The sequence below is a fragment of the Pristiophorus japonicus genome, chromosome 12 (genome assembly GCF_044704955.1).
Source record: "Pristiophorus japonicus isolate sPriJap1 chromosome 12, sPriJap1.hap1, whole genome shotgun sequence".
NCBI classification, from domain to species: domain Eukaryota; kingdom Metazoa; phylum Chordata; class Chondrichthyes; family Pristiophoridae; genus Pristiophorus; species Pristiophorus japonicus.
The window spans coordinates 47,762,075-47,788,817 of NC_091988.1; the positions used below are offsets into that span (position 1 = coordinate 47,762,075).

At 44.2% G+C, this 26,743-nt stretch overlaps 1 protein-coding gene across 24 annotated transcripts in view; it reads right to left on the reverse strand.

The window, feature by feature from the left end:
• Nucleotides 1-26,743, reverse strand: part of LOC139276737 (plasma membrane calcium-transporting ATPase 2) — a 430,975-nt gene that overhangs the window by 260,115 nt on the left and 144,117 nt on the right. For 8 of the 24 annotated variants that reach the window (XM_070894747.1, XM_070894743.1, XM_070894745.1 and 5 more), the window contains one exon: nucleotides 25,508-25,556. The exons of 10 other annotated variants lie outside the window; for them this stretch is intronic. In XM_070894747.1, coding sequence (XP_070750848.1) covers nucleotides 25,508-25,556 — 49 coding nt within the window. Of the gene's footprint in view, nucleotides 1-1,651; nucleotides 1,769-2,359; nucleotides 2,393-8,311; nucleotides 8,331-11,429; nucleotides 11,452-11,818; nucleotides 11,845-13,830; nucleotides 13,851-16,372; nucleotides 16,394-23,586; nucleotides 23,605-24,204; nucleotides 24,234-25,507; nucleotides 25,557-26,743 lie in introns of all 24 variants that reach the window. 6 more of the 24 variants (XM_070894726.1, XM_070894723.1, XM_070894724.1 and 3 more) reach the window with 6 other exon arrangements.

Consider the following 26,743-nt stretch of genomic DNA (forward strand, 5'->3'; position numbering starts at 1 on the left):
GATCTAAGCCCTTGCAGCAAGATACTCTTCCTCAGAATATTTAATCACTCAGTATAGTATAAACAGCCATTGTGCCCCAAATAAAGCCAAATTAATGTTTTTGGTCTTTTTACAACATCATCAAAAATTGGCCAATAAACTAAAAAGTTGTTGGTGACATCAGATCACCAGACCATTTACCTCGTCAATCTATGGTATGCCAAAAGTAAAGCAGAAACCTCGGGCATGCTAGGATTTCCCTGTACATTGTCTTATGCCATGAAAGAATGTCTGTGAACCACCAAATGACCTTTACTAAATGCGTTGGCATGTGGGACTATTTGTGATCTGATAACGTACATCTGCTCTGGGGATGGGGCCTAGTAATAGCAAATGACTGATTTCAGCTTGCATAGGTGATTATTAAACGCCCTCTACAGAAATGAGCTACGTATAAGTCGGAAACAATGGCACTTGGTCACAGCACGCTACAGCAACCATAGAAGGCACCCTGGAAGGTTAGGACATAGGTTGGCACGCATGTTCCCCGCACTGCTGAAACTATAGGTTCCTCTGTGATTCTACTAACAGTGGCCTGGGACCCCATACCTCAGGATTGCAATCACTTCAGCAGTAAAGATGAGAAAGTAGGGGAGATGGTGTAAATCGCACCATCAAACTGAAATAAATCTGATGCAATTTCAAAACTTTAAAAAAATGTCACAAAATTCTAGTAGTTGTCAACATTTAATGGCATAATTAATAGACCACTGCATTTGTACATGATTGTTTTTAACCCAATTGAGCCATTGTTGGACGAGATTATGAATCCAGGGTGCTCATAGAATGTTACAGTACATGAATAAAGAGCCTTGTAACAATATAAGTATTCTACTATTTTAAATTTGAGTGTTTAGATTATGTCATACCTCTTTGATGGTTATTTTATTATGTGAAAAGCATAATAACCAATCACCTACTGAAAATATGCAACACTTCCTTTAGATTTCTTGCACTACTGGGGTGGTTTTCCACATGTGCCGCAGGCAAGGCTCACTGCTAGTCGCACATATTCACAAAATGGGCATTCACACGTTAATAGTTGTCAGTCTGTAAAGGGGTGATTATCAGTCAAAAAAAAATGGAGAGAGGCTAGTTATATGTGTAACCTTTTAAAATCCTCTTACTGTGGCTGAAAAATGGCATCCCTCGGGATCAATTAGTGTGAATGAGCAGATGAAATTACCTCAACAATGTTCTAGAGCTGCTATACCAAATGAAACCTCTCAGAAGGAGCCAGTCACTGACAGTACAACAATCCTTCAAGCCTTAGAGGACCGCTTTTCAATATTTTTGGGACAATCACAAAAAAGCTATTGATATAATCAAATCTTTGGCTGTGTCTATTGCTTTTATCCGACAGACTTAACTACAGCAGTACTCCTCGACTCTTCGTGACATTCCACTTTGAAATATTCCAAAATGCCTGGAGTACTGTTGCTGACAGTTGAATTATCGTGGCGAGCCTTAAGGGTTACTATATTTTCCCAATGCGTACACTAATCGCATGCATACAAAAACATCTGTGCAGTTTGAAGATAAGGCTTAGAACAAGTGGAGCATGAGAAATCCATCAAAATAAATAATAAAAAGCCAGGTGTTCTCAACATACCATTGACTAAGCTGGCATTTGTACTATCAGTGGCATTTGCACCTGCTGCACCATCTGTACCTGAAGTAGACAGGGGCTGGGAGGGAACAGCATGGGAAGGAGGCTGGGGAGCTTCTACTTGGTAGTAATGGATCAAAGGAAAAAGAAATAGATCAAATGGGGAAAGAAAAAATGAAATGGATTAATATGACTTTTGTTCAAAACACATCATTTCACTTTATAAAAGCAAAACAAAAACACGATAAGCATCAAAAATCACATAATACATGAAGAGCATACAGTTTTCACAGGCGAATGGTCCTGCAAGAAAGGATAACTTTATCTCTTGAATGGATTAAATAAATAACATGAAATATGTAGCATTAACAGGAGCTATGTTAGTCAACACAGTCGTCATCACAAAACACACAAAAAGAGATGTGATGGCATAGCGAGACCAGCCATGAGAGCTATTTTGTCTGCACTAATCATTGCGTAATAATCATCAGAAGACTGTTAGCAAGCTTCCCTGTGACAGCACAAAGCAGCAGGGCCTAAAGCTAAGTCAGAAGATAGTGTTGAAACAAGTGTGCGATAGCCATGGTTGAGCCAAATAGAGGGGGAAGAGGGGAAGCCAAAGCCCCTTGCTGCAGCCCTATTGTAATAGATTCCAAAATTAGTGCAAGCTACAACCTTTTCATTGTTACAGCTGGTTAGTATGTACGATACCTGATAACTGTCGGCCATCTTCTGTTGTTTGACCTGTATTGTAATTTGCAAATGTTAAGTCAGTAGAAAGGCAAACTTAGATATGCACTCAAAAAAAGGTACAATCAGTGGGTTTTTTTTTCAAGAAACAAAAATTTCTGCAAATAATCTTCCTTAAATTTTCAAAGCCTGCACCAGTAAGATAAACAGGTTGCGTTAGATTGAACAAAACATAATGGAAATCCTTCAGATCCGACCCTCCCCCACCCCCAGCCGTCCCCTCAATAGTTCACCTGGGAAAGCCAACAGCCAAGATGTAACTGAGTCGCACACACTGGAAACTCCCAGATTCTTAGAGTGGCAGAACAAGCTCTATATTTGGCTTCAATAATCATTGGCAAATGAGCCCCAGATCATCCAAGATTACTGCTTCTGAGACCACTGGTAAAAAGTGCGCATATGTGAACATTGAGAGGGAAGATGATTAGCCTCAGCTATAAAGTCCTTCTTGATCAAATAGCCTATCAACGTTCACTATGCAGGCTCACGTATAACGAATGGTCACTTGGGCTGGGTACTGGAGGGTGACTAGTGTGCTGGGATGCAATGCCTTCAGAACTTATCAGCTGTGGCTCACTGGGTAGCACTCCTGCCTCTGAGTCAGAAGGTTGTGGGTTCAAGTCCCACTCCAGGGACTTAAACATATAAATCTAGGCTGACTCCAGTGCGGTGCTGAGGGAGTACTGTGCTGTCAGAGATGTTCTCTTTTAGATGAAATGTTAAACCGAGGCCCCGTCTGCTCTCTCAGGTGGACGTAAAAGATCACATGACACTATTTTGAAGAAGAGCAAGGCCGTTATCCCCGATGTCCTGGCCAATATTAATCCCTCAATCAACAGAAGAAAAACATTATCTGGTCATTATCATACTGCTGTTTGTGGGAGCTTGCTGTGCGCAAATTGGCTGCTGCATTTCCCACATTACAACAGTGATTACATTCCAAAAGTACTCCAATGGCTGTAAAATGCTTTGGGACGTCCGGTGGTCGTGAAAGGTGCAATATAAATGTACGTCTTTCTTTTTCTTTTCTGGGAGAAATGTAACAGAAAAAATGAAGTTCCTTTAGACCTTCCATTTTGTCACACCCTGAAAACATTGGTGTTACTGCAAGTACTGAAGGAAAAGAGCTTTTGCCTTAGTTTCCTGATTGCTTCAGAAAAAGCTTGAGCAAGGATGAAAAAGAGTTAAAAAAGAGTGTTTAGATAAAGCTAGAATTATATAACGCAAAATGGTCATACAGCAGTTAACTCGGTAACCTAGATCCGAGGAGCACAAGAACATGTTGTGCTTCCGTTTAAGTATGTGTAAGGTGGTAGTTAGAGAAAACGCAAAGAAGAAAGGAGTTGACCAACCAGGAAAGAATGAAATACGGTCAATTCACCAAAGTAATACCCGAGAGATAGGATCAGAGGACCTGCAGAGGAAGGCTGAAAGTTTCAATACAGTAATAAAACTATTACCTGAACAAAAATGTTGTGTAATTTTAGGCTAACACAATAGATTTAAACTGGAAGTATGTGACTGCGATCTATTAGGCTACTATGTATATTGCAAAAGATAAGGCTGTGATAGTTCTATTCTGACTGTGTTGCATGTTAAATTGAGATGAAGCTGTGATGTTTTCATTCTGAAACCAAGTTGGCCACTTGATTACATTGCTAATTGCATTTTCTTTTTATCGGTGTTCTAGTGGTAGTATTAGTAGTAATAAAATAATGTAATGGTTAGTAATATATTCAGTTGTGTCCTTTTCAATTCTTGATATTGCTGAAGAGCTAAATGATACTTCAATGAGTGTTGTACTGGACTCCTGATAATGGCCAAACATTATTGGATTTTTAATTTCGAGCTGGTTTATGCAGTGTGATTCAGAGCCAAATTAGACAAAACAAAGCTTAGACACAAACATAAATCCCAATAAATTTCTCCTGACACTCACACTCATTTTTCATTCTCGACATTATTTGGCCTTTCGTCTGTAGCTTAATGAGGATAATGTGGAGGCAAGTATTGCCCACAGAGATATCTGTGCTCCAAAATATCCTGTTCACCATCTTCTTCTCACCTGAAGGACATGGAGTATAAGCATGCTACATTGTCTCCACCCACCTCCAGGGGATTACGGCATTGTGTGGGGACATAAATAATCTATTTATCTTTCCTAAATTCAGGATTATTCCAGACATTATACTGGATTATATCAAATGTAACTATTAGCACTCTCAATTACTTTTTTTTGTAGATTTTTCCTGCATTTTCACCAATATTGCTTTTAGAATTTGAGTTAAGCTAATTAAATCAGGGGATCGCCATTCATATGCCTGGAAAGATTTGGGTTAATACAGTGACAGTGAACAAAAAGCTGAATGCAATTATATTTTAGAGAAAGTGTTCTGTTAAATATAAATATTCTATCAATTCCTTTATTTAAAACTATGCAGGCCAATTTATATCATTTGTCAGACAATAATCGTGCACTATTTGTCGACGATACTGACCATTAAATAAGATCTATCAAACACTAAGTCACTCAAGATATAATGGTGCATTGCTATTAAGTATAGGACTGGTTTCCCAGTATTAAGTTCACTTATCTCAGCAGAAAAGAGGAGTGCTTGCTACCATAATACAGGAGAACCATGATGCTACCTCCAGTGAGCTGTACCAGCTAACAATGGAATGCATACTTCAAGATTGCAGTTCCCCAGAGGAAAATTGTTGATCTCAGTCATGCTAATTGGGAGAAAAGAGTGAGTGAAAGCAAGGTATTTTCTATCGGGAAGGAAAAAGAAATGAGTGGGCAATTCACCCTGGGCCCATTCTACCCCTACAGGACACTTAAGAGCAGCATTGGTAGTTCTTGGCTGAGAGACCAAGGCAGGTTACCCACCTGTCTTTTCAGCCAGCTGCTGCCAAATGACCTGGGTCAAAATCTTGGACAGGAGGAAAATAAAATTGTTTATTGAAGAGGTGCAGCTCCTTTTTACAATACCAGAATTCACTTCAATTAAAATTTCATCTTGCTAGATGCAAGTAGATGGTTTATAATATGTCACTGTGACAAAGTAACGAACAATGTTTTGTATGGGTGAGAATTGTGTAACACAATATAGCAGTGTACTGTGCAAATGAACTGAAGGACGGCACCTTAAATAAACAGAATCTTGTTGCTGAACAATGAACAAGGAGATAAAAACAGAAAATGCTGGAAATCTTAGCAGGCAGCATCTGTGGCGAGAAAGCAGAGTTAACGTTTCGGGTCGATACCCTTTGTCAGAACTGGAAAGTGTACGGAAAGAACGGATTCTTAACAAGCACTGAAAGGGGGAGTGGGGGAAAGAACAAAGGGAAAGGTTTGTGATAGATTGGAAGACAGGAGAGATTAGAGAGACAAAAGAGATGATGGCCCAAATTCAAATGGTAATGCCAGGAGTTAGAAACACATTTGTCAAGAGAGGGTGTGAATGGCGGGACAATGACCAATTGCCATTAGAAACAAGGAGAAAAAAAGAAAGAAGCATGGTTCTGAGAGGAGGGTGGGGAGGGGCGGGGAGAGGGTGCCAAAGAATTAAACATTTAGGGATATTTGACAATCTGGAAGGATAGACAGAAAGGAAAAGGAGGTGGGGTAGCTCTATTGATAAAGGATTGAATCACTGCAATAGTGAAAAACAATATTGGCTCAAATGATCAGGATGTTGAAACAGTTTGGGTGGAGATAAGGAATCATAATAGGAAAAAGTCACTGGTGGGAGTAGTTTATAGGCCCCCTAACAGTAGCAACTCGGTTGGAGCATAAACCAGGAAATAGTGGGGGCTTGTAAAAAGGGAACAGCAATAATCATGGGTGATTTTAACCTCCATATTGATTGGACAAATCAAATTGGTCAGGGTAGCCTTGAGGAAGAGTTCATAGAGTGCATAAGGGACGGGTTCCTTGAGCAGTATGTAATGGAACCAGGGGGCAGGCAATCTTGGATCTGGTCCTGTGTAATGAGACAGGATAAATAAACAATCTCCTAGTAAAGAATCTCCTTGGAATGAGTGATCATAGCATGATTGAATTTCAACTTCAGATGGAGGGTGAGAAAGTTGGATCTCAAACCAGCGTACTAAGCTTAAATAAAGTAGACTATGAAGGTATGAGGGCAGAGTTGGCTAAAGTGGACAGGGAAAACAGATTAAAGTGTAGGATGGTTGATGAACAGTGGTGTACATTTAAGGAGCGATTTCACAACTCTCAAGAAAAATATATTCCAGTGAGGAGGAAAGGGTGTAAGAAAAAAGATAGCCATCCGTGGCTAACTAAAGAAATAAAGGACGGCATCCAATTAAAAACAAGGGCATACAAAGTGGCCAAAACTAGTGGTAGGACAGAAGATTGGGAAGCTTTTAAAAGCCAGCAAAGAATTACTTAGCAAAATTATTAAGAAAGGGAAGATAGACTATGAAAGTAAAAACAGATAGCAAGAGTTTCGACAGGTATATAAAAAGGAGAAGAATGGCGAAAGTAAATGTTGCTCCTTTAGAGGACGAGACCAGGGAATTAGTAATCGGGATCATCGAGATGGCAGAAACTCTGAACAAATATTTTGAATCAGTCTTTATGGTAGAGGACACAAACACTATCCCAACAGTGGATAATCAAGGGACTGTAGTGGGGGAGGAATTTAACACAATCACAATCACTAAGGAGGTGGTACTCAGTAAGATAATGGGACTAAAGGCAGATAAATCCCCTGGACCTGATGGCTTGCATCCTAGGGTCTTAAGAAAAGTAACGGCAAGGATAGTGGATTCATTGGTTGTAATTTACCAAACTTCCCTGGATTCTGGGGCGGTCCAGCAGATTGGAAATGTAATGCCCCTATTTAAAAAAGGAGGCAGAAAAAAATCAGGAAACTGATTGTCTAACATCTGTGGTTGGGAAAATGTTGGAGTCCATTATTAAAGAAGCAGTAGCAGGACATTTGGAAAAGCATAATTCGGTCAGGCAGAGTCAGCGTGGATTTATGAAGGGGAAGTCATGTTTGACAAATTTGCTGGAATTCTTTGGGGATGCAATGAGCAGCGGAAGAAGTGGATGTGGTGTATTTGGATTTCCAGAAGGCATTTGACAAGGTGCCACATAAAAGGTTACTGCACAAGATAAAAGTTCACAGGGTTAGGGGTAATATATTAGCATGGATAAAGATTGGCTAACTAACAGAAAATAGAGAGTGGGGATAAATGGGTCATTCTCAGGTTGGCAATCAGTAACTAGTGGGGTGCAGCAGGGATCAGTGCTGGGACCCCAACTATTTACAATCTATATTAACGACTTGGAAGAAGGGACTGAGTGTAATGTAGCCAAGTTTGCTGATGGTACAGAGATGGGAGGAAAAGCAATGTGTGAGGAGAACACAAAAAAATCTGCAAAAAGACATAGACAGGCTAAGTGAGTGGGCAAAAATTTGACAGATGGAGTATCAAGTTGGAAAGTGTGAGGTCATGCACTTTGGCAGAAAAAAATCAAAGAGCAAGTTATTATTTAAATGGAGAAAAATTGCAAAGTGCTGCAGTACAGCGGGACCTGGGGGTCCTGGTGCATGAAACACAAAAGGTTAGTATGCAGGTACCGCAAGTGATCAGGAAGGCCAATGGAATCTTGGCCTTTATTGCAAAGGGGATGGAGTATAAAAGTAGGGAAGTCTTGCTACAGTTATACAGGGTATTGGTGAGGCCATACCTGGAATGCTGCATACAGTTTTGGTTTCCATATTTATGAAAGGATATACTTGCTTTGGAGGCAGTTCAGAGAAGGTTCACTAGGTTGATTCCGGAGATGAGGGGGTTGACTTACGAGCAAAGGTTGAGTAGGTTGGCCCTCTACTCATTGGAATTCAGCAGAATGAGAGGTGATTTTATCGAAACGTATAAGATTATGAGGGGGCTTGACAAGGTGGATGCAGAGAGGATGTTTCCACTGATAGGAGAGACTAGAACTAGGGGTCATAATCTTAGAATAAGGGGCCGCCCATTTAAAACTGAGATGAGGAGGAATTTCTCCTTTCAGAGGGTTGTAAATCTGTGGAATTCGCTGCCTCAGAGAGCTGTGGAAGCTGGGACATTGAATAAATTTAAGAAAGAGATCGACAGTTTCTTAACCGATAAGGGATTAAGGGGTTATGGGAGTGGGCAGGGAAGTGAACCTGAGTCCATGATCGGATCAGCCATGATCGTATTAAATGGCGGAGCAGGCTCGAGGGACAGTATGGACTACCCCTGCTCCTATTGCTTATGTTTTTATGTTCTTATGTAAAGATGGCCAGCGGACAGGCTCTGAAATTGTTTAACTAAATGTTGAGTCCAGAAGGCTGTAAAGTGCCGAAATGAAAGATGAGGTGCTGTTCCTCGAGCTTGCGTTGAGGTTCGTTGGAACAGTGTAGGAGACCGAGGACGGAGAGGTCAGAGTGGGAGTGGAGTGGAAAATTAAAGTGACAGGCGACCGGAAGCTCATTCCATTTCATCCTTTGCCTCATCCGGCACTTTAACCAAAAACGTTTTTCTTTCCTTTCAGGTGTCAAGAATCACAAACTTCAACAACTCTTGGACACCAACGCCCCTCCTGAACTTTCTTCCCCCACACTTCCCTTTGATCCCATCCCTTCTTCCAATCTCATCCCGGCCGTGTTTTCACTATCCCCGCTGACCTTCCCCTCTCTGACCCCGAACAATCAATCCTCAGCAAAGGCCTGAGCTTCATCCCTTTATCTTCATCACCTCAATGAATTTCAAGCTCGGCATGATGCTGAGCTCTTTTTCCGCCACCTTTGCCTCCGTGCCCACTTCTTCGGCCAGAAGTCTTCCCCTTGAATAGCTGATCCTTTCTCCCATTTTCAGAATTTTGCTTCTTTGCAGAGGCTGATTGCCAACTCTCTGACACCTCCTCCTACCTCCCCCTGGGCCATGACCCCACCACTGAACATCAAGCCATCAATTCCCAGACCGTCACTGACCTTATCTCCTCTGGAGATCTTCCCTCCACAGCCACCAAATTCATATTTCCCAAACCCTGCTCAGCCCGCTTCTACCTCCTTCCCAAGAGCCACAAACAGGAATACCCCGGTTGACCCATCGTTCAGCCTGTTCTTGCCCCACAGGACTTACTTCTTCCGATCTCAACTCTATTTTTTCTCCCCTTGTCCAGTCTCTTCCCACCAAATCTGCGACCACTCCGCCGTGTTAACAGTTTCCAGTTTCGCTGCTCCAATCCGTCTCCTTTTCACCAGGGACGTCTAATCTCTCTACGCTTCCATCCCTGTACAGGATGGCCTGAGGGCATTCCGCTTCTTCCTGGAGCAGAGGCCCAACCAGTCCCCATCCACCACTACCCTCCTCCGCCTGGCTGAACTTGTTCTCACATTGAACAACTTCTCCCTTAACTCCACTCACTTCCTCCAAATTAAAGGTGATGCTTTGGGAACCTGCACGAGTCCTAGCTTTGCCTGCATTTTCGTGGGATATGTGGAACATTCTTTGTTCCAGTCCTACTCAGGTCTCCTCCCTCACCTCTTTTTCTGGTACATTGATGACTGTGTCTGTGCCATTTCCTGCTCTCGCCCTGAACTTGAAAATTTCATTCACTTTGCATCCAATTTCCACCCTTCCCTCACCTTCACATGGTCCATCTCCGACTCTTCCCTTCCCTTCCCCAACTTCTCTGTCTCCATCTCTGGGGATAAGCTTTCGACCAGTATCCACTATAAGCCCACTGACTCCCACAGCTAACTGGACTACACTTCCTCCAAACCCACATCCTGTAAGGACTCCATTCCATTCTCCCAGTTTCTCCATCTCCGTCGCATCTGCTCTAACGCCGCCAACTTTCACACTAGTGCCTCTGACAAGTCTTCCTTTTTCCTCAACAGGTGATTCCCCTCTACCATGGTTAACATGGCCCTCGACTGTGTCCGTTCTATTTCCCGCACCTCTGCTCTAACCCCTTCCATTCCCTCTCAGAACCATGACAGGGTTCCCCTTGTCCTCACCTTTCATCCCACCAGCCTCCACGTTCAACGGATCATCCTCCGCCATTTCCGCCACCTCCAGCGTGATCCCAACACCAATCACATCTTCCCCTCCCCTCCCCTCTCAGCATTCCGAAGGGACTGCTCCCTCCGTGACACCCTGGTCATTCCGCAATCACCCCCAGCATCCCATCCGCTTCCCACGGCACCTTTCCGTGCAAGCGCAGGAGATGCAACACCTGTCTTTTTACCTCCTCCCTTCCCACCATCCAGGGCCCCAAATACTCCTTCCAGATGAAACAGCGATTTATTTGCACTTATTTCAATTTAATATACTGTATTCGTTGCTCACGATGTGGTCTCCTCTACATTGTGGAGGCCAAGCGTAGATTGGTTGATCGCTTTACGGAGCATCTCCATTCAGTCCACAAGTGTGACCCTGAGCTTCTGGTCATCTGTCACTTTAATTCTCCACTCCATTCCCACTCTGACCTCTCCATCCTCGGTCTCCTGCACTGTTCCAACGAAGCTCAATGCAAGCTCGAGGAACAGCACCTCATCTTTTGTTTCGGCACTTTACAGCCTTCTGGACTCAACATCGAGTTCAACAATTTCTGAGCCGAACCGCTGCCAATCTTTGGCTCTGTAGCCGCCCACATCCCCACCGCCCCCCCCCGCAGCCTCCCCCGCCCCCCTACCCTGTCCCCCGCCAGAGCCTGTTTCTTTCATTTTTTTCTCCTTGTCTCTAATGGCAGTTGGTCATTATCCTGCCATTCAAATGCCATTTTAACTAATGTTTTTCTACTCCTGGCATTACCATTTGAATTTGGGCCACCATCCCTTTTGTCTCTCTAATCTCTCCTGTCTTCCAACCTATCACAGACCTTCCCTTTTGTTCTTTCTTCCCCTCCCCCTTCCAGTGCTTGTTAACAATCCGTTCTTTCCAAACACTCTTCAGTTCTGACAAAGGGTCACTGACCCGAAACATTATCTCTGCTTTCTCTCCATAGATGCTGCCTGACCTGCTGAGATTTCCAGCATTTTCTGTTTTTATTCCAGATTCCAACATCTGCAGTATTTTGCTTTTGCATTAGAATGAACAATGAGAACTCCACACTCAAATGGACAGGGAGATTTGGATTCATGCAATGTTCCCTTATAGACAGATAATCACTTAAGTGGGACAAACAACATCATTTTCTTAGTTTAAACTGCCATCAAATAAATCTTTTATCTGACATTACTGAGATGTTTCATGTTGTCGCTGAAAAAAAATGACGTGGTTTTATTTATTAATCTAGAAAGGCAGACAGTAGCTGCTATCTGTGCTGCATTTTCATCTTCCTCTAACAGACATATTTACAACACTGTCAAACATTCTCACCGTTTTAAGAAAAACAAAACTGTCTGCAGTTTTCACTGTTGACATTTGAGAGGCTATCTGTGGAAAAACATCAAACTAGGATCTCTAAGTTGAGGGAAAAAAGTGTTTCAATTGGCTTGGTTTCGAAAAATTATTGTTCATGTCTATTTTATTCAAATTTCAAAGGTTTAAGGTACCAGAATATTAAAGTTTCCAAATATAATCTTTATTGAACATATTTTCCTTTTTGCCTTTCTGCAATATTGAGGATGAAACATCAGTGAGTATATTGGTCTATTTTTTGCAAGCTGTAATTCATCATAATTATGATACTGATCAATAGACAATTTAATAAAGCAGCTTCTTCACTACTCGAAGACAAAAATAAAGGAACACAGTTCACAACTAACTAATAACTGCTCGAAATCTCAGGTCAGGCAGCATCTGTGGAGAGGAAGCAGAGTTAACGTTTTGGGTCGATGACCCTTTGTCAGAACTGGAGAGTATTCGGAAAGAAGAGATTCTCTTAACAAGCACTGGAAGGGGGAGGGGAAGAAAGAACTATTGAGAAGGTATGTGATAGGTAGGAAGACAGGAGAGATTAGAGAGACAAAAGGGATGATGGCCCAAATTCAAGTGGTAATGCCAGGAGTAGAAAAACATTAGTCAAGATAGGGCGTGAATAGCGGGACAATGACCAACTGCCAGGGACAAGGAGAAAAAAGAAACAGGCTCCGCGTGTTGGGGGTGGTGGGGGAGAGGCGTGCGGCAAAGAAAGCCAAAGCTTAGTAGCGGCTATGCTCAGAAATTGTTGACCTCAATATTTAGTCCAGAAGGCTGTAAAGTGCCTAAACAAAAGATGAGGTGCTGTTCCTCGAGCTTGCATTGAGCTTTGTTGGAACAGTGTAGGAGACTGAGGATGGAGGGATCAGAGTGGGAATGGAGAGGAGAATTCAAGTGACAGGCGACCGGAAGCTCAGGGTCACACTTGCGGACTGAACGGAAATGCTCCGCAAAGCAGTCACCCAATGTAGAGGAGACCACATCGTGAGCAACGAATACAGTATACTAAATTGAAATAAGTACAAGTAAATCGCTGTTTCATCTGGAAGGAGTATTTGGGGCCCTGGACAGTGGGAAGGGAGGAGGTAAAAGGGCAGGTGTTGCATCTCCTGCGCTTGCATGGGAAGGTGCCGTGGAAAGGGGAGTGGGTGCTGGGGGTGAATGTGGAATGGACCAGAGTGTCGCGGAGGGAGCGGTCCCTTCAGAATGCTGAGAGGGGAGGGGAGGGGAAGATGTGATTGGTGGTGGGATTACGCTGGAGGTGGCGGAAATGGCGGAGGGTGATCCGTTGAACGTGGAGGCTGATGGGGTGAAAAGTGAGGACAAGGGGAACCCTGTCATGGTTTTGAGAGGGAGTGGAAGGGGTGAGAGCAGAGGTGCGGGAAATAGAATGGACACGGCGAAGGGGAATCCTCTGTTGGGGAAAAAGAAAGACTTGTCAGAGGCACTAGTGTGAAAGGTGGCGGCGTCAGAGCAGATGCGACGGAGACGGAGAAACTGGGAGAATGGAATGGAGTCCTTACAGGATGCGGGGTGGGAGGAAGTGTCGTCCAGGTAGCTGTGGGAGTCAGTGGACTTATAGTGGATACTGGTCGAAAGCTTATTCCCAGAGATGGAGATGGAGAAGTCGGGGCAGGGAAGGGAAGAGTCGGAGATGGGCCATGTGAAGGTGAGGGAAGTGTGGAAATTTGATGCAAAGTGAATGAAATTTTCAAGTTCAGGACGAAAGCAGGAAATGGCACCGGTACAGTCATTAATGTACCAGAAAAATTAGTGAGGGAGGGGACCCGAGTAGGACTGGAACAAAGAATGTTCCACATATCCCACGAAAAGGCAGGCATAGTTTGGACCCATGCGGGTTCCCATAGCAACACCTTTAATTTGGAGGAAGTGAGTGGAGTTAAGGGAGAAGTTGTTCAATGTGAGAACAAGTTCAGCCAGGTGGAGGAAGATGGTGGTGGATGGGAACTAGTTGGGCCTCTGCTCCAGGGAAGAACCGGAGCGCCCTCAGGCCATCCTGGTGGGGGATGGATGTGCAGAGGGATTGGATGTCCATGGTGAAAAGCAGACGGTTGGGGCCGGGAAACTGGAAACTGTTAGTGACAGAGTGCGTCGGAGTCATCGTGGATGTAGATGGGAAGAGAGTGGACAAGGGGAGAAAAAATAGAGTCGAGATAGGAAAAGATAAGTTATGTGCGGCAAGAACATGCTGAAACGATGCATCTACCGGGGCAGTCCGTTTGTGGATCTTGGAAACATAGAAACACAGAAACATAGAAAATAGGTGCAGGAGCAGGCCATTCGGCCCTTCGAGCCTGCACCACCATTCAATATGATCATGGCTGATCATGCAACTTCAGTACCCCATTCCTGCTTTCTCTCTATTATTACCTTAATCCCTTTAGCCATAAGGGCCACATTTAACTCCCTTTTGAATATATTTAACGAACTGGCCTCAACAACTTTCTGTGGTAGAGAATTCCACAGGTTCACAATTCTCTGAATGAAGAAGTTTCTCCTCATCTCGGTCCTAAATGGCTTACCCCTTATCCTTAGACTGTGTCCCCTGGTTCTGGACTTCCCCAACATCGGGAACATTCTTCCAGCATCTAACCTGTCCAATCCCGTCAGAATTTTATATATTTCTATGAGACCCCCTCTCATCCTTCTAAACTCCAGTGAATACAGGCCCAGTCGATCCAGTCTTGCTTCATATGTCAGTTCTACCATCCCGGGAATCAGTCTGGTGAACCTTCGCTGCATTCCCTCAATAGCAAGAATGTCCTTCCTCAGATTAGGAGACCAAAACTATACACAATATTCAAGATGTGGCCTCACCAAGGTCCTGTACAACTGCAGTAAGACCTCCCTGCTCCCCTACTCAATTCCTCTAGCTATGAAGGTCAACATGCCATTTGCCTTCTTCACCGCCTGCTATACTTGCATGTCAACTCTGAATGACTGATGTACCATGACAACCAGGTCTCGTTGCACCTCCTCTTTTCCTAATCTGTCACCATTCAGATAATATTCTGCCTTCCTGTTTTTGCCACCAAAGTGGATAACCTTACATTTATCCACTTTATATTGCATTTGCCCACTCACCTAACCTGTCCAAGTCACCTTGTAGTCTTTAGCATCCTCCTCACAGCTCACACTGCCATCCAGCTTAGTGTCATCTTCAAACTTGGAAATATAACATTCAATTCCTTCGTCTAAATCATTAATGTATATTGTAAATAGCTGGGCTCCCAGCACTGAACCTTGCGGTACCTCAGTAGTCACTGCCTGCCATTCTGAAAAGGACCCGTTTATTCCTACTCTTTGCTTCCTGTCTGCCAACCAGTACTCTGTCCACATCAATGCATTACCCCCAATACCATGTGCTTTAATTTTGCACACTAATCTCTTGTGTGGGACCTTGTCAAAAGCCTTTTGAAAGTCCAAATACACCACATCCACTGGTTCTCCCTTGTCCACTCTACTAGTTACATCCTCAAAAAATTCTAGAAGATTTGTCCAACATGATTTCCCTTTCATAAATCCATGCTGACTTGGACCGATCCTGTCACTGCTTTCCAAATGTGCTGCTATTACATCTTTAATAATTGATTCCAACATTTCCCCACTCCCTGTTTCCTCTCTCCCTCATTTTTTAAAAAGTGGTGTTACATTAGCTACCCTCCAATCCATAGGAACTGATCCAGAGTCTATAGAATGTTGGAAAATGATCACCAATGCATCCACTATTTCTAGGGCCACTTCCTTAAGTACTCTGGGATGCAGACGATCAGGTCCTGGAGATTTATCGGCCTTCAATCCCATCAATTTCCCGAACACAATTTCCTGACTAATAAGGATTTCCTTCAGTTCCTCCTTCTCACTAGACCCTCGGTCCCCTAGTATTTCTGGAAGGTTATTTGTGTCTTCCTTAGTGAAGACAGAACCAAAGTATTTGTTCAATTGATCTGCCATTTCTTTGTTCCCCGTTATAAATTCACCTGATTCTGACTGCAAGGGACCTACATTAGTCTTCACTAATCTTTTTCTCTTCACATATCTATAGAAGCTTTTGTAGTCAGTTTTTATGTTCCCTGCAAGCTTACTTTCATACTTTATTTTCTTCCTCCTAATTAAACCCTTAGTCCTCCTCTGCTGAATTCTAAATTTCCCCCAGTCCTCAGGTTTGCTAGTTTTTCTGGCCAATTTATATGCCGCTTCCTTGGATTTAACACTTTCATTAATTTCCCTTGTTAGCCACGGTTGAGCCACCTTCCCTTTTTTATTCTTATGTCAGACAGGGATGTACAATTGTTGAAGTTCATCCATGTGATCTTTAAATGTCTGCCATTGCCTATCCACCATCAACCCTTTAAGTATCATTCGTCAAACTATCCTAGCCAATTCAGGTCTCATGTCATCAAAGTTACCCTTCCTTAAGTTCAGGACCCTAGTCTCTGAATTAACTGTGTCACTCTCCATCTTAATGAAGAATTCTACCATATTATGGTCACTCTTCCCCAAGGGGCCTTGCACAACAAGATTGCGAATTAATCCTCTCTCATTACCCAACACCCAGTCTAGAATGGCCAGCTGTCTTGTTGGTTCCTCGACATAGTGGTCTAGAAAACCATCCCTTATACAATCCAGGAAATCCTCCTCCACCGTATTGCTACCAGTTTGGTTAGCCCAATCTATATGTAGATAACTGCTGTACCTTTATTGCATGCATCCCTAATTTCCTGTTTGATGCCATCCCCAACCTCACTACTACTGTTTGCTGGTCTGTACACAGCTTCCACTAGCGTTTTCTGCCCTTTGGTGTTCCGCAGATCTACCCATACAGATTCCACATGATCCAAGCTAATGTCCTTCCTTACTATAGCGTTAATCTCCTCATTAACCAGCAACGCTACTCCACCTCCTTTTCCTTTCTGTCTATCCTTCCTCAATATTGAATACACCTGGATGTTGAGTTCCCAGCCTTGGTCACCCTGGAGCCATGTCTCCGTAATCCCAATTACATCATATCTGTTAACAGTTGTCTGTGCAGTTAATTCATCCACCTTATTACGAATGCTCCTCGCATTGAGACACAGAGCCTTCAGGCTTGTTTTTTTTAACACTCTTTGTCCTTTTAGAATTATGTTGTAATGGGGGCCTTTTTGACTTTTGCCTTTGATTTCTCTGCCCTCCACTTTTAATTATCTCCTTTCTACCTTTTGCTTCTGCCCCCATTTTACTTCCCTCTGTCACCCTGCATAGATTCCCATCCCCCTACCATATTAGTTTAAACCTTCCCCAACAGCACTAGCAAACACTCCCCCTCGGACATCGGTCCAGTCCTGCCCAGGTGCAGGCCGTCCGGTTTGTACTGGTCCCACCGCCCCCAGAACCGGTTCCAATGTCCCAGAAATTTGAATCCCTCTCTCTTGCACCATTCTTCAAGCCATGTATTCATCTTAACTATCCTGCTATTTCTACTCTGACTAGCATGTGGCACTGGTAGCAATCCTGAGATAACTACTTTTTAACAACTCCTAGCTTCCTAAATTCAGCCTAGCGGACCTCATCTCATTTTTTACCTATATCTTTGGTACCTATATGCACCATGACAACTGGCTGTTCACCCACCCCCTCCAGAATGCGCTGCAGCCGCTCCGAGACATCCTTGACCCTTGCACCAGGGAGGCAACATATCATCCTGAAGTCTCGATTGCGGCCGCAGAAACACCTATCTATTCCCCTTACAATAGAATCCCCTACCACTATAGCTCTTCCATTCTTTTTCCTGCCCTCCTGTGCAGCAGAACCACCCATGGTGCCATGAACTTGGCTGCTGCTGTCTTCCCCTGATGAGCCATCTCCCCCATCAGTCTTCAAAGCGGTATATCTGTTTTGGAGGGAGATGACCACAGGAGACCCCTGCACTACCTTCCTTCTGCCTGATGGTCACCCATTCCCTATCTGCCTTTGTTATCTTTACCTGTGGTGTGACCAACTCACTGAACGTGCTATTCATGACATCATCAGCATCACGGAGTGAATCCATGCACGCTGCAGTGGCGCAATGCGGTCTGACAGGAGCTGCAGCTGGACACACTTCCTGCACACATTTTAATCAGGAGGAGGTAGAAGGCAGTAGAAGTGGGCAGTGCGGGGTTGGGGAGCTATGAGGTTGATGGCTGTGGAGGGAAGACCTCCAGAGGGGATAAAGTCAGTGACAGTCTGGGAAATTATGGCTTGATGTTCAGTCGTGGGGTCATGGTCCATGGGGAGGTAGGAGGAGATGTCAGAGAGTAGGCAATCAGCCTCTGCAAGATAGAGGTCGGTTCGCCAAAGAACAACAGCAGCACCCTTGTCAGCAGGTTTGATGACAAGGTTGGGGTTGGATCTGAGCAAACGGAGTGCTGCAAGTTCAGAGGGAAGTAGGTTGGAGTGAGTGAGGGGAGCAGAGAAATTGAGATGGCCGATGTCCCGTCGGCAGTTTGCAATGAAGAGGTCGAGTGAGACTAAGAGGCCAGAGGGAGGGGTCCAGGTAGAGCGAGAATTCTGAAAGTGTGAGAAAGGGTCAGCTGTGCGGGGGGGAAGACCCTGGTCGAAGAAGTGGGTACGGAGTTGAAGGCAGCGGAAAAATAGCTCAGCATCGTGCCGAGCTCAAAATTCATTGAGGTGATGAAGGTAAGGGGATGAAGCTCAGTTGAGGACTGATTGTTTGGGGTCAGAGAGGGGAAGGTCAGAGGGGATAGTGACAACATGGCAGGGTGTGAGATTGGGATGGGATCAGAGGGAAGTGTGGGGGAAGAAGATTCTGGAGGGGCATTGTTTGTCCAAGAGTTGTTTGAAGTTTATGATCCTTAACATCTGAAAGGAAGGAAAAAAGTTTTTGTATAAAATGCCGGATGAGGCGAAGGATGACATGGAACTGCGGATCAGAGATAGAGTGAGTCGGTGCTGCTGAAGGGAGAGGTCGAGACTGTGTATGTGGTGGTGCATAGCATTGAGTGTGGATCCCAGGATGTGACAAGAGCAGAGGTTTGAGGAACGTTGAATATCTCGGAGAGCTCTGTAATCCTGGGTGGATCTAAAACATGAGGGGTGGAATTTCAGTTGGAATCCACGTGGATTAAGTCCGAGGAAGAGACAGTTACTGAGGAAAGAGATGTGGCTGTGAAGACGAGTCTTGGCAGACATTGATCAAACACGAGAAGGGAAACAGAAAGCAAAGAAGATGAACAAGGTAAAAGAGACAAACGGAAATCCCGTCTGAGGGAAGAGCAGAACTTCTTCAAGGTGGGCATTCCTAGAAGAGAAGTGGCAGTGAATTAAACACAAATACAAAAGCAAAATACTGCGGATGCTGGAATCTGGAATAAAAACAGAAAACGCTGGAAATCTCAGCAGGTCAGGAAGCATCTGTGGAGAGGAAGCAGAGTTAACGTTTCAGGTCGTTGACCTTTCGTCAGAACTGGAGAGTGTCCGGAAAGAACAGATTCTTAACAAGCACTGAAGGGGGAGGGGAAGGAAGAATAAAAGGGAAGGTCTGTAATAGGGTGGAAGACAGGAGAGATTAGAGAAACAAAAGGGACGATGGCCCAAATTCAAATAGTAATGCCAGGAGTTAGAAAAACATTAGTTAAGATAGGGAGTGAATGGCGGGATAATGACCAACAGCCATTAGAGACAAGGAGAAAAAAAGAAAGAAAGAGGCTCTGGGGCGGACGGGCGGGGGAGCCAAAGATTGGCAGTGGTTACGCTCTGAAATTGACCTCGATGTTGAGTCCAGAAGGCTGTAAAGTGCCTAAATGAAATATGAGATGCTGTTCCTCGAGCTTACGTTGAGCTTCGTTGGAACAGTGTGGGAGACCGAGGATGGAGAGGTCAGAGTGGGAATGGAGTGAAGCATTAAAGTGACAGGCAACCAGTAGCTCAGGGTTACACTTGCGGACTGAACGGAGGTGCTCTGCAAAGCGGTCACCCAATCTGCGCTTGGTCTCCCCAATATAGAAGATTCCAGCATCCGCAGTATTTTGCTTTTGTAATAACTCTGCTCAGTCTTCTTGCTTAATCAAACATGCACTGGCCTTACCAATTATCCATCTCACAGATGAACATTGCAGAAAGAACGCTTTTGCAAAGAACACTAGCTAAATGCATTTGCTGCAGCTGAACAGTGCTGTTGACAAATAAACCTAAACCATTGAATAAGTTGATATATGCACTTTAGTGGCATCTGTCGTCACAAAATCTTCCTTATGGAAAGCATTAAACAGATAAAATAATATAATCAAAATATTAAATTATAAATCACGAGTTGCTAAAATATTTAGAAGAATTTCTTGTAAAGGAAAATAGGTCATATATTTCACCACTTCAAACTTATGCAATCTTACTGAATTGTGGAATACTAATTTGAAGAAATAACAACGTGCCCAAGTTTGCCCCCTCTGCTAGAATGCGCACCTCCATGAGGTGCGTGGACTTTGTAGTACAGAAATGGCGCCGATTTCTTACCTCCATATTCTCCCCATTAGTTTCAGGCCTGTGGCCTGTGGCGTGGTGCATTGGAACGCGTGATGGGCGGAGCTACAGCCCTGCGCTGAAAAGAGTGCCAGCAGCTGCGCGCATGCGCAGTGGAGTCTGCGCGCATGTGCAGTAGCTCCTGGCCCTCCCAGCGCGTCCTGGCTCCGGACGACCCTATCCCTGGCTGAAGGGACGACGCGATGTTCGCCACTCCATCCCGGGCCGAGTGGCCGGCCCCCGCCTTCCCGCGCTGAGGGCAACAAGAGACAGGTTGGTGGGGGGAGGAGTTTTGATCGGCGGTGGGGGGGGGGGTGGAGGCGGGAAGAGTTTTGGGGGGGAGGGAAAGAGTTTTGGGGGGGAGGGAAAGAATTTTTGGGGGGAGGGAAAGAGTTTTGATGGGGGAGGAGAGTTTTTTTTGGGGGGGAGAGTTTTTTTACGGGGGGGAGGGGAAGAGTTTTGATTCGGCGGGCGGGGGCTCCCGCACCGGTTGGGGCATGCCCGCTGTGGATCCCTTCCCTTCCACCCACCCGCCCCCCCCCGGGTAAGATGCCACGTTCACCACCACCACCCCCCAGCAGCCCCCCCCCCCCCACCTCTGCCACCCCAGCCTGCTGCGTTGAGCCTTCTCCCTCCCTGTTCAGATGCCGCATTCTTCCTCCCCTATCCCAGGCCGAAGGGACTCCCACATGGCCAACCGCTGCCGAATTTAGTTGAAGGTAGGAGTTATTTCAGTTCTTTATTTGTTAATTTAATTATTTACTTCAGTTTTTTATTTTTTATTGAATGCTTATTACTTTTTGTGCTTTGTTTGGTGCTTGGTGGTGCTTTAAATGGAGTTACTTGCGCCAATTCCTTAACTCGAGGTCAAGTTTTTCTGTGTGGACAGAAGTGGCAACATACGCTGGCCTAAGTTAGTTTGGAACAACTATTGGCTGGCCAAATTCGCTTAAATGGCCAAAACAGGCGTAAATGGCTAGGAACGCCCCCTTTGATAAAAAAAACTAAACAAAAAAAACCTAACTAACTCACTTACACTGGTGCAAATTAAATGGCCAGAATTGCAACGAAAAAGATATTCCAAAAAAATCTTCAAGTTGCTCCAAAAAAAACAGAGCAACTCCTGGGGAAATTTGGGCCCAATAACACTGTGCAAAACTGCTTGCTTGTAGGAACCGTACAGAAATCAGGTACAGCAGGGGTACTTTACCAGAATGGCTGGAGACATTGCACATTTAGAAAATGTAATAATCTCCCCAATGAATCATTTGAAATGTACAACCTTTATTCAAAACATTTGGCTAATCCTTTACAGTCACCATCTCCAATGCACTGATACCATTATTCTTACGTCTTGAATATACACTGAACCCCACTTAAATGCATATAATTTTTACCAACTAAAAAGTCACATTCAAGTGGGATGTACATTTAACCCTGGCTGTCAAAACTTTGGTCCATAGTCCATATGTGCCTTCCAAGCCCTGCCAATCCTGCCCCTAAAACCCAGGCAATTTTAATTTGATTTGCACTTGTTTTTTTCCCCCCACTCAGTTTGAAATTCATGTGCCTGAAGATTTGGAAAAGGTTGGTCCCAATGCTTTTTGCTTCTCTGATGGCCAAATCCTAAATCAGAACATCAAGCATAAGCAACTTGAGACATATGCAAATATGCAGATAGTAAAAGCTTTTACAGATATATAAAACGGAAAAGAGTGACTCAAGTAAATGTTAGTCCCTTAGAAGATGAGAAGGGGGATTTAATAATGGGAAATGTGGAAATGGCTGAGACCTTAAACAATTATTTTGCTTCGGTCTTCACAGTGGAAGACACAAAAACTATGCCAAAAATTGCTGGTCACAGGAACGTGGGAAGGGAGGACCTTGAGACAATCATTATCACTAGGGAGGTAATGCTGGACAGGCTAATGGGACTCAAGGTGGACAAGTCCCCTGGTCCGGATGAAATGCATCCCAGGGTATTAAAAGAGATGTTGGAAGTTATAGCAGATGCATTCGTTATAATCTACCAAAATTCTCTGGACTCTGGGGAGGTACCAGCGGATTGGAAAGCAGCTAATGTAACGCCTCTGTTTAAAAAAGGGGGCAGACAAAAGGCAGGTAACTATAGGCCAGTTAGTTTAACATCTGTAGTGGGGAAAATGCTTGAAGCTATAGAAACATAGAAACATAGAAAATAGGTGCAGGAGTAGGCCATTCAGCCCTTCTAGCCTGCACCGCCATTCAATGAGTTCATGGTTGAACATGAAACTTCAGTACCCCTTTCCTGCTTTCTCGCCATACCCCTTGATCCCCCTAGTAGTAAGGACTTCATCTAACTCCCTTTTGAATATATTAGTGAATTGGCCTCAACTACTTTCTGTGGTAGAGAATTCCACAGGTTCACCACTCTCTGGGTGAAGAAATTTCTCCTCATCTCGGTCCTAAATGGCTTACCCCTTATCCTTAGACTGTGACCCCTGGTTCTGGACTTCCCCAACATTGGGAACATTCTTCCTGCATCTAACCTGTCTAAACCAGTCAGAATTTTAAAAGTTTCTATGAGGTCCCTTCTCATTCTTCTGAACTCCAGTGAATACAAACCCAGTTGATCCAGTCTTTCTTGATAGGTCAGTCCCACCATCCCGGGAATCATCTGGTGAACCTTCGCTGCACTCCCTCAATAGCAAGAATGTCCTTCCTCAAGTTAGGAAACCAAAGCTGTACACAATACTCCAGGTGTGGCTCACCAAGGCCCTGTACAACTGTAGCAACACCTCCCTGCCCCTGTACTCAAATCCCCTCGCTATGAAGGCCAACATGCCATTTGCTTTCTTAACCGCCTGCTGTACCTGTATGCCAACCTTCAATGACTGATGTACCATGACACCCAGGTCTCGTTGCACCTTCCCTTTTCCTAATCTGTCACCATTCAGATAATAGTCTGTCTCTCTGTTTTTACCACCAAAGTGGATAACCTCACATTTATCCACATTATACTTCATCCGCCATGCATTTGCCCACTCACCTAACCTATCCAAGTCACTCTGCAGCCTCATAGCATCCTCCTCACAGCTCACACTGCCACCCAACTTAGTGTCATCCGCAAATTTGGAGATACTACATTTAATCCCCTCGTCTAAATCATTAATGTACAATGTAAACAGCTGGGGCCCCAGCACAGAACCTTGCGGTACCCCACTAGTCACTGCCTGCCATTCTGAAAAGTACACATTTATGCCTACTCTTTGCTTCCTGTCTGCCAACCAGTTCTCAATCCACGTCAGCACACTACCCCTAATCCCATGTTCTTTAACTTTGCACATTAATCTCTTGTGTGGGACCTTGTCAAAAGCCTTCTGAAAGTCCAAATATACCACATCAACTGGTTCTCCCTTGTCCACTTTACTGGAAACATCCTCAAAAAATTCCAGAAGATTTGTCAAGCATGATTTCCCTTTCACAAATCCATGCTGACTTGGACCCATCATGTCACCTCTTTCCAAATGCGCTGCTATGACATTCTTAATAATTGATTCCATCATTTTACCCACTACCGATGTCAGGCTGACCGGTCTATAATTCCCTGTTTTCTCTCTCCCTCCTTTTTTAAAAAGTGGGGTTACATTGGCTACCCTCCACTCCATAGGAACTGATCCAGAGTCAATGGAATGTTGGAAAATGACTGTCAATGCATCCGTTATTTCCAAGGCCACCTCCTTAAGTACTCTGGGATGCAGTCCATCAGGCCCTGGGGATTTATCGGCCTTCAATCCCATCAATTTCCCCAACACAATTTCCCGACTAATAAAGATTTCCCTCAGTTCCTCCTCCTTACTAGACCCTCTGACCCCTTTTATATCCGGAAGGTTGTTTGTGTCTTCCTTAGTGAATACCGAACCAAAGTACTTGTTCAATTGGTCTGCCATTTCTTTGTTCCCCCTGATTCTGACTGCAGGGGACCTACGTTTGTCTTTACTAACCTTTTTCTCTTTATATATCTATAGAAACATTTGCAATCCGCCTTAATGTTCCCTGCAAGCTTCTTCTCGTACTCCATTTTCCCTGCCCTAATCAAACCCTTTGTCCTCCTCTGCTGAGTTCTAAATTTCTCCCAGTCCCTGGGTTCACTGCTATTTCTGGCCAATTTGTATGCACCTTCCTTGGCTTTAATACTATCCCTGATTTCCCTTGATAGCCATGGTTGAGCCACCTTCCCTTTTTTATTTTTACGCCAGACAGGAATGTACAATTGTTGTAGTTCATCCATGCGGTCTCTAAATGTCTGCCATTGCCCATCCACAGTCAACCCCTTAAGTATCATTCGCCAATCTATCCTCGCCAATTCACGCCTCATACCTTCAAAATTACCCTTCTTTAAGTTCTGGACCATGGTCTCTGAATTAACTGTTTCATTCTCCATCCTAATGCAGAATTCCACCATATTATGGTCACTCTTCCCCAAGGGGCCTCGCACAATGAGATTACTAATTAATCCTCTCTCATTACACAACACCCAGTCTAAGATGGCCTCCCCTCTAGTTGGTTCCTCGACATATTGGTCTAGAAAGCCATCCCTTATGCACTCCAGGAAATCCTCCTCCACCGTATTACTTCCAGTTTGGCTAGCCCAATCTATGTGCATATTAAAGTCACCCATTATAACTGCTGCACCTTTATTGCATGCACCCCTAATTTCCTGTTTGATGCCCTCCCCAACATCACTACTACTGTTTGAAGGTCTGTACACAACTCCCACTAATGTTTTTTGCCCTTTGGTGTTCTGCAGCTCTACCCATATAGATTCCACATCATCCAAGCTAATGTCTTTCCTAACTATTGCATTAATCTCCTCTTTAACCAGCAATGCTACCCCACCTCCTTTTCCTTTTATTCTATCCTTCCTGAATGTTGAATACCCCTGTATGTTGAGTTCCCAGCCCTGATCATCCTGGAGCCACGTCTCCGTAATCCCAATCACATCATATTTGTTAACATCTATTTGCACAGTTAATTCATCCACCTTATTGCGGATACTCCTTGCATTAAGACACAAAGCCTTCAGGCTTGTTTTTTTATCACCCTTTGTCCTTTTAGAATTTTGCTGTACAGTGGCCCTTTTTGTTCTTTGCCTTGGGTTTCTCTGACCTCCACTTTTCCTCATCTCCTTTCTGTCTTTTGCTTTTGCCTCCTTTTTGTTTCCCTCTGTCTCCCTGCATTGGTTCCCATCCCCCTGCCATATTAGCTTAACTCCTCCCCAACAGCACTAGCAAACACTCCCCCTTGGACATTGGTTCATTAAGGAACAAATAGCGGGACATCTAGATAGGAATAATGCAATCAAGCAGACGCAACATGGATTCATGAAGGGGAAATCATGTTTAACTAACTTACTGGAATTATTTGAGGATGTAACGAGCATGGTGGATAGAGGTGTACTGATGGATGTGGTGTATTTGGATTTCCAAAAGGCATTCGATAAAGTGCCACACAAAAGGTTACTGCAGAAGATAAAGGTAAGCGGAGTCAGAGGAAATGTATTAGCATGGATAGAGAATTGGCTGGCTAAGAGAAAGCAGAGAGTCGGGATAAATGGATCCTTTTCGGGTTGGAAATCGGTGGTTAGTGGTGTGCCAAAGGGATCGGTGCTGGGACCACAACTGTTTACAATATACATAGAGGGGACAGAGTATAGTGAAACAAAATTTGCAGATGACACAAAGATTAGTGGGAAAGCGGGTTGTGTAGAGGACACGGAGGGGCTGCAAAAGAGATTTAGATAGGTTAAGCGAATGGGCTGAGGTTTGGCAGATGGAATACAATGTCGGAAAATGTGAGATCTTCCACCTTGGAAAAAAAACAGTAAAAGGGAATATTATTTGAATGGGGAGAAATTACAACATGCTGCGGTGCAGAGGGACCTGGGGGTCCTTGTGCATGAATCCCAAAAAGTTAGTTTGCAGGTGCAGCAGGTAATCAGGAAGGCGAATGGAATGTTGGCCTTCATTGCGAGAGGGATGGAGTACAAAAGCAGGGAGGTCCTGCTGCAACTGTATAGGGTATTGGTGAGGCCGCACCTGGAGTACTGCATGCAGTTTTGTTCACCTTACTTATGGAAGGATATACTAGCTTTGGAGGGGGTACAGAGACGATTCACTAGGCTGATTCCGGAGATGAGGGGGTTACCTTATGATGATAGATTGAGTAGACTGGGTCTTTACTCGTTGGAGTTCAGAAGGATAAGGGGTGATCTTATAGAAACATTTAAAATAATGAAAGGGATAGACAAGATAGAGGCAGAGAGGTTGTTTCCATTGGTCGGGGAGACTAGAACTAGGGGGCACAGCCTCAAAATAAGGGGGAGCCAATTTAAAACCGAGTTGAGAAGGA